At 41.4% G+C, this 8,876-nt stretch overlaps 1 protein-coding gene across 2 annotated transcripts in view; it reads left to right on the top strand.

The window, feature by feature from the left end:
- Positions 1-8,876, top strand: part of LOC138625220 (metal transporter CNNM4) — a 48,323-nt gene that overhangs the window by 18,551 nt on the left and 20,896 nt on the right. For both annotated transcript variants that reach the window (XM_069705995.1, XM_069705994.1), the window contains exons 2-4: positions 89-232; positions 566-700; positions 2,798-2,967. In XM_069705995.1, coding sequence (XP_069562096.1) covers positions 89-232; positions 566-700; positions 2,798-2,967 — 449 coding nt within the window. The remainder of the gene's footprint in view (positions 1-88; positions 233-565; positions 701-2,797; positions 2,968-8,876) is intronic.

Genomic DNA, 8,876 nt, shown 5'->3' on the forward strand with positions numbered 1-8,876 from the left:
AAGAAGAAACGCCTCTCGTCTTGTGTCTCTGATCAGAGCTCTTTGTGCAACGGATGGACTGATCATCCACGTTCTCTGTCCCATTCAGGAAAGTCTCACCTGGCCATTGTCCAGAAGGTGAACAACGAGGGGGAGGGAGATCCTTTCTACGAAGTGCTGGGGTTGGTCACCCTCGAAGACGTGATCGAGGAGATCATTAAATCAGAGATCCTGGATGAATCGGATCTTTACAGTGAGTGTTTTTTTGGCTTTGCTCTTGTTTGTCACATGTCTTATCTCTTAGTTGATTCTTCACCGTCACAGCAGATAAGCCTATTTTCTTCTCCGTAATCCAATCCATCACTCATATCTTCAGTATTATTGTTGTATTGTTTACATATGTATAAACAGATTATTTCAGACGTTTGTGTCTGTTTATGAGATGAAGCAATGATCTTGTTACTTTGCAGAAGGGCTGAGATGAGTTTTACATGTCTGTTGGTGTGAAATGACTGTGCAGCGGGCCTCGTGCCATTATTAACCTTTAGATTCTTGAGTGTGAATTTGCCGTGTTCCCCTTTTCCAGCTGATAACCGCACCAGGAAGAAGGTGGCGCCCAACAAAAATAAGAGGGACTTCTCCGCCTTCAAACACGAGAGTGAATCAAAAGTGAAGATCTCTCCTCAGCTGCTGCTGGCCGCCCATCGCTTCCTGGCAACAGGTGGGTGACGGACTGATGAGAGCACGCACACAGTCACTCGGCGCTAAATGACTTGCACATAACCAGGAGCTCATTTCTTAACAGTAAGCCAAGTGTACATGTGAACGCTTCGCTTTGCAGCCACGACATCACTGACATAACCCGCAGGATGTCAGGAAGTCAAAGATTCTGTCTGAATCTGCCTTCTGACAGGCAAGACGTGTCCACACATGCAGACAGGAGGTTTGAATCTATTTATTTAGATGTGTTCAGGACCCGAGCAGTGTGTCCTATAGCAGCACAGGCAACTGGACGCCGCTGCTACAAATCACTTGAGAACGTGTCGCAATCTGTCTGCCAGCAAGCCGTTAGCTGCGGCTAGCATGACGTAGCACTTCCTCTCCTCACAGCCGCTGTGGTATGAGTCTGCCTCTGCAGGCATAATGTCATCGTCTGCTGACTTGATTTCTGTTTTCTTTCTCTGGATGTTGGTTTAAATTTTTCTGTCTTGATTTAATACACAGGAAGTGGATTTTTCATTTTTCCACAGTTTCTGTTTTCATTTCTCAGGTGTGGCTGGTTTTTTCCAGCTCTTTTAAGGATGTGTTTGATCTCTCTTCATACTAATATTTCAAACATGTATTCGAGACAGAGAAAGCCAATTCATTTTAGTGCAGTATTACACAATATTGTTATTCTGCAGCTCATATGTTTGAGGAGCTCCACCAGTCTGTCGAGTTTTTTTCTGAGGTGAAGAAGCAACAAACGAGGGAGATGTGACGTATAGGCTGTAAAAAACTTCTTTATAAGAAATGATTGGAAACAACAGCAACACGCAGTTCTTTCTTTCTTTTTTTTTTCAGTAAAGTTGGTGAACCTGTTGACTCACTCATTATGAAAAGGAGTTTCTTTGCCTTTTAGATGATGAATTCCAGGTCTGGTCATATATGCCTCACCTCCCACTGTGAACTGCATCGGGCTTTGTTTGCAGCGTGCACTGTTTCTTTGTTCTCGGTTTGGGTGGAGTACCCAGCCACTTTATGGCTGAGCTGTGATCGCAACAGCGTGACTTACCACAGTTGAGAAATCCGTGTGAAATAAACACATTTCACAAGTTGTGTTTGTTTTTTTGTTTTTTCACTTTCACTAACATCTCTGTAAATCTGCTAGTGTTCATGAAAAGGCTCTTTGACCTGTTACCTTTGGTATTGATACTGAATTTAAAAAAAAAGTTGAACATTTTAGGGTTGCAACTGATCATTTATAAATTATAAACAAACCTATTTCTATTACTGTATATTCCGTTTTTTGTTTTGTTTTTCCAGCAAATAGTCCAAAATCCAAAGAAAAGCAGAGCTACACAGAATCAGAGGAAAAGAGCAAATCCTACCATTAGATCAGCTGAAACCTGAAAATGGTTGTTCATTTTTTTTTGGAAAACTTCTTTACTTCTTTACTTCTACTTCTTTACTTCTTTACTTCCTGATCAAAAAGCTTTTTTTCTGTAAATTAAGTACCGGATTAATAGACTATATTTTCACACTTATTGATTCAACTATCATATACTTAAAACCCTATGAGAAACAAAAGAGCTTTTTTCTTTGGCTGGTCCACAACAGAACGTCCAGCTCTATAAACGTGAATGCTGCGACTGTCTGTAGCAAATGAGAAGCTCATCTCGGTGGCAAAAGGGAATTCAGAGACGCCACAATGTCTGTGTTCCCCGCAATCGAAATAGCACTTATAAATTTCTATTAGTTGACACGTGGTTGCACTTTCTTGACACAGATACTTAAATGCTGCTGTTAATTAAAAAAAAAAAAAAAAAAAAAAAAAAAATCTTTCTTCCAATGTAAAAGTTAACCACAATGTGCTTTTAGATCGTCTTTTTTTGTGGCTGTTAAAGGGTTTATCTTTATTTGAATGATTTTGGACATTTTAATTTATACCTAATGTTTATGTAACTCTTTAATTCCACTGCGTACAAAGACAGCTAAGAAAGACGAATTTAATAAGTGCCTTGATCAATGTAGGACGACAGTTAATGTACTTCGAGTGGCTTTTGCTCTGTTCTCTGACATATGAAATATGTGTTTTCTCTCCTTTCTCCGCCTGCAGAGGTGAGCTTGTTCAGCCAGTCTCAGATCTCCGACAAGGTGCTGCTGCGAATCCTGCGACATCCCGATGTGGTCCAGGAGATCAAGTTCAACGACAGCGACAAGCGCTCGCTCCATCACTACGTCTACCAACGGGGAAAGCCCGTCGACTACTTCATTCTCATCCTGCAGGTACGTCACCATTAGGGGAGGATTTGCAGGATTCAGGCCTGTAAATGTTGGTTGCTTCATTGTAGGTAAAACTAAACTTGAAAATATGGAGTCATATTCTGTCAGATATCGAGTCTCGTCATCTTACGTCCACTCGGACTTATTAAGTAGGAAAAAATTGCACGTTGGTTTGTTTTGTTGTTTGTGTCGTTAGTGTATGAATATTCCTGTAATGAATCCATTCTTGACTTTGGATATAGCTGCTGACAAAAAAAAAAAAGTTCCTCTGTTGTGGAGCTTTTGATCGTCACATGATCTTTCATCAGCAGATGGAGGTCGTTCAGTTGTCACGGAGATGTCGATATCCAAATTAGGGCTGGGCTGATGGACCGTCGCCGATGTTAACAAAAAGAGACATCGCTGCTAAGCGTCGTTTATTAGACATTTCTCTGTATTTCACATTTGAAAAAGTCTGAACAGGTGTGGCGCAATCACGTCATTTCAAACACAAATGAGAGAGTTGGGCTCTGCGCTGCGGTGTATAAATGAACTGTGCCAGCGCATGGACGCTGTGGGTCTGATGTTTTTCAGAAATTTTAAACGAGGTAAACAAAAAAAACATAAAGAAGCATCGGGTTGTAGACGGCAACAGTTTTTGGACCAACAAGGGCAACACTAAGGATTTCTCGTCCGTGGTGTTTTAAAAAAAATATATATATATTTTTCAAATAAAAATAGATTGAACATGACAAATTTGAGCAGTTTTTCAGGCTCTATTGTTCACATATCATGATGTATTGCCTGACAGACCAGGTACAGTAACAACCTGTTGATTTGCTGTGATCAACACGGTCTGCTCTCTAAATGTCATATTGTCATATTCGATCGCTTCAGTGTGGATAAAAGCCAGACACCTTGGATTATGAGACTGACCTTAAGCAGACACCGCTCTCCCGCTCTCTCTTTGACCCTCATCTTCACCTCCTCTTCTTCTCTCCACCTGTCCGGTGTCGCCCTGCCCATACATCAGGTGCTCCGCGGCACCGAGTTATTGGCTTTGTTTTTAAATGCGTGCCGAAGCTGCAGCTTGTGACAGATGGTGGTGGGCGTCCGGCGCAGCGCTCGCCCTTACAGGGGTCCCGAAACACTTGATGAAACAAAGATTACCGGTGTTTGTTTTAGTTTGTGTGTTTGTGTTTGTGTTTGTGTGTGTGTGTGTGTGTGTGTGTGTGTGTGTGTGTGTGTGTGTGTGTGTGTGTGTGTGTGTGTGTGTGTGTGTGTTTACAGCATTCAAAAGTTGAGTCATTGAACAAGTTCTGCTAAACGCAAACAGAATGAGGTTCTGGGAAAAACCAGAGAAATAATGTCATAATGTTTTGTGTTGCTTTATGTGCCATCCTCATAGCTGATGACTATTGTAGTAATACATATGATCTGATTGTCTGGATGAGTGTGTGGTGTTTATCTCTGTGTCGTGCCTGTGGGCGTCTTTATGCATTAATTATGTGCAAGATGTCAGATAACAATAGACCTTTTTATTTTCCCACCAGATGTGTTGGTGAGCTGTCAGAGCAGTTACTCTGAAATAACATGGAGTAGTACGTACACTATAATCTAGTTAAATTATGAGTAAAACTTGCTGACGCTTCTAAATCACATCATTAACTTTGATTAAAACCCAGAAAGATGTGTTTTCAGAATTTAAGACCAAGCGTGAAAGAAAAGAGAAAAACCTGATTTGTTTTTTCCATAAATGTCTTTTTAAAAAAGATCACCAGATTGTTTATCCTCGTTTCTCACTTGGAGATCTGGTCCTCACCAAATATGTTCCACAGATTTAACTTCAGTTGCAGATTCCAAAAAGTGAATATTGAGATCGGCCTGCTTTTAGATACTCTTCTCCATCCTCATGGGATTATTTACATATGCTGGAGCTTTAAACTTAAATAGTTATTTACAAGTTACGTTTTACTCCAGTTATTAGTAGAACTTTGCATTTTAAGCCCTTTTTGATCACTGCTTGAAGGTATTGTTATTATTGCAATATTTACATTATTTAATTCAATGGTAGGCACACTTGTAAAAAAGGGGTTCATGTTCCTCAGTGTGTCTTTCCAAGTGTTCATAAAGATTGTAAACAAATCAAACAACATCTACAAGAGTTTGGAAGTTCATCAAATCCACAATGAGGTTGGCATGGCTACTTTGCAGGTTTAAAGACAGCTGATTTGATGGAGTAACAGAATGAATGAGGTGAAAGTTACTCGCAGTCTTTACAAACATGCACCACCTGTAGACCTGGTGGTTGAACATGTGTAGTTCTGTCCTTCAGGCAGCAGCTTTTACTAAAATGATACTCGTAGGTACAAAAAAACAACAACCACAATTTAAAATTGGGGGTGAATTCTACACACACACACTGTATATGAATCAGAAACTCACTAGATTTTTATAATACTATTATGATTATATATCATAATATCTGATGCCTTTAACTTTACTTACCTGAAACCACTTAACTTTAATGTAACGCTTTTAAAACAAAGTGTTTTAGACTATTTAGTGTGAAGGATGTAATTGTTGGATGCAGCTCAAGGTAAAGTGACAAATAAGCGCAAATCAGTTTCTAGAATTTCTACTTGATGTCACGAAACCTGAAATGACTGTTTTTTTAGGAGTTTAATGGGGTTTAAATAGTAAAACCAACACCTGCATCTGTGGCATTATTTATATCATTTTTGCCATAAAAGCAGTTGGTCTATTTGTTATTACAGAAGCGTGTTTTTCATGTTGCTGTTTGTCACCATCAGTACTGAAACAATCTACAGGTGCCAAATTGAATGTGATGTCTTATGACTGGAGCTGCAACTTACAAGAATTTTCTGTTTTAATAGATCTGATAGTTATTTTTTCCATGTGTCTCCATTCATCCACACAATGTCATGAATCAAATTTTTTCTATGCTTTCAAATGGCTTATTTTGACCCGCCAACATTACAAAATTATAACATCTTCAGTCCACCTTCACATAAAGAAGGATAATCTTCACAGTTGAAAAGCTGGAACACGAAAAGATTCAGCATTTTTTTTTTTATCAATTATCTGACGAGTTGTTTTAGCTCGAGCAATCAATGTAAAACGTGACTCATTGCCGACATGAACGGAAAAAACATCGTGTTCTTACTGAAAAATCTATTTTTACTTTTTTTCTCCGAAAGATCCAGATTGAAGCAGTAAATTGGGTTGAAGCCATTTCCACCCAAAATTTTACAAATTCTCAAATTAAACGTTGCCAAAGAGTTGTTGTTGCACTCCTGGAAAGATAAAGATAACTAACAGGGATACGTTGCCATGTTATTGTAAGTTATTGGAGGAGTAGGCGTGTGTTTCTGGTCCCAAAGGACATCCTCTGCTCTAATTAATTCCCATTACATCATATACTTATCTGTTGTCAGCCAGTTGTGAATACACGGATCCCAAACATAAACATGCACACGCCCACATCAACCCGCCAGTCTGTGCCGCCTCCTGCACATTCACACACTGTAAACACGCACAAGAATCATCACAGCTTTTACACATCTGCTGCATCCGCTCCGTCCACACGTACCTGTGTGCTCAAATCCCACTGGGTGGGAAAATGATCTTTCATTGTCTTAATCTCACTCTTTAAACAAACATTGTTTCCCACACGTCGGTTACGTCATCGTCCCCAAACAGTCATTAGTCGCGTCCAGTAATCCGCAGATCTATTTTGGCTTTCTCTACGCCGCTCTCCTCTGTGAGATTTTCGCGGTGGGAGGCCGGATATGGAGGCTGCTGTGGACCCCACACATGGAGAAATCCACTGGGGTATTTGTGTGTGTGTGGGTAGGGGTTGGTTGGGGGGGGGGCATTTAGTGTCAGCATGCCAGGCTGTGAATGTTCCACCTTTGCTTGGAGAGAGAGAGAGAGAGAGAGAGATATTTAATGAAAGAATATTTCCTTTGTCCGATGTGTTCTGTCTTTATTCAAAATGGAGTTTTAGCCTTTTCTCCGTTTAAAATGTCTCAGATAAAATCTCAATCGGGTGAAATGAGGTTCGGTTTGAGGATGTGGAAAACATTCCCGGTTTAACCGTTTTCCACTTGTCTCTTCTGGATACTGTCTTCGAACATAGGAGCTTTTTTCATGACATCCTTTGCTCATGAATATTTTATTCTGCCAATTACAGACACACTGCAGACTCTTCAATGAATTATTCAGTCCAGGTTCCTCCGACGAGCCTGTGTGTGGCAACTCTTGGAAAAATTGAAAGTTTGTGTGATGCTTATATTTGTCCCGTCAACAAACTTATATTTGAAGAGTGTCTATTTGGAAGCAGAACGAGAGAAGAGACGAGAGAGAGGAGCAAGAAAGACGTGTGAAAATATGACATTATAGCCTACTACGTAACTATATTGGATTCGTGACCACGGTTTATTGATTCCAGAAGTCTTATTCATTTGTGTATTGTTAGTGTGGAGGCAGTGTTTTCAACTGCACGCCTGTAAACACCTGATTTACACGAGGCGGGATCGAGAAGTTCTGAGACCATTCGTGTTGCCCACAAACAAAGTGCAGCAGAGTAGCGCACGCAGCAGGGAGAAGCGCCGACCTTTATGAGTAAGTATTCCATGTTATGTCGCTTCATCAAAAGCACCGCCTAAATCACACACATTGTTGTTACCATTGGTAGTGAAACGTTTGGGGAACAGAAAGACGTCGCAGGGAGCTGAACTCCATTTGTAGCGACGGTGTGGAGCGACCGGTCGTGTCGTTGACGGCGAGAAACTTGTGCGTTTTCAGGCCCCGGTTGCCATGTTGGAGAATCAAAGGGCCGTCGCACCACAGCTCGGGTGGTTTTTACTGAATGTTTCCCTTCAGACGCCTCAGAACATCCCAGCGGCCCTCGGTGGTGACGGTCTGACGCTGTGGGATGAATTCAGGGTGCACAACCCTGCGCCCGTTAAAGAAAACCCGCCTGGTGGTGCTCCCGACCTCGAAGCAGTGACGCTCTGCCCCTCTTGACCTTGCTCAGCTCGTTGCTTCGTCGCTGGATGCTTTCTGAAGCATTTTAAGGATCTCCCGTTGCTGATTTCTCAAGTTCGACACAACATTTGACGTCCGCCGTCTGCTCAACGTCCAAGAACCGGTGGTCACGTGAACGTGTGCAACGCAGCTGCTGCGGCCGATCAAACAACTAAGTAACTTTGAATACTTAAAAGGTTCCAGCTTCCCCTGTGTACTTCACAGTGCTGCGCTTCATTCATTTGCAGCATCAGAAGTCTCTGATCTGTTCGACCCGCCCTCATACAGCCTGAAATGAAAACTAAACTGACTTTTTTTTTATTTTTCTTGGTTTTGGGCTTCAAATTCAAATTCCAAAAGCAGCAGAAACATCAGTTTCGCTCTCCTGCTAACATGCTGCTGGACGGCTTTGCACAGTAACGGCAGTTTTACACATCAGAGCCTGTTTACGGGTTTTGGAGAATAAAAGTACAAATGTGAGAAACTTTGTCGGCAGCGTGAAAAGAAAACTTCGGCTGTACAGCAAGAAAGAAGTGAGATCAGCTGACCCTAACCAGCCGAAGCAGAACGCATCCGACTGAACAACCGAACTGCCAGCAGTACAGATGCATTGTGGGTAATACAGACTTCTCCTGCTGCATTAGTTTTAGTATTATTTTCACAGCTAGATTGACTGCAGCAGAAACAATGGACTCGATGCGACTGTGTGTTCACATTTATGTTTGTTTATGTTCTTGCTATCATGTGTGCGTCTGATCAACGATTCGACTCACGAGAACAACAAAGCCTCCGATAATTCAGTGTCCTTGCTTCTTTCCTTTTATAGAGCCTGTGTGAATGGTTAGCGTGTGTGTGTGTGTGTGTGTGTGTGTGTGTGTGTG

This window comes from Brachyistius frenatus, unplaced genomic scaffold (assembly GCF_029030835.1).
Source record: "Brachyistius frenatus isolate BFR_SWC_R1_liver_20210118 unplaced genomic scaffold, ASM2903083v1 Contig_60, whole genome shotgun sequence".
NCBI classification, from domain to species: Eukaryota; Metazoa; Chordata; class Actinopteri; family Embiotocidae; genus Brachyistius; species Brachyistius frenatus.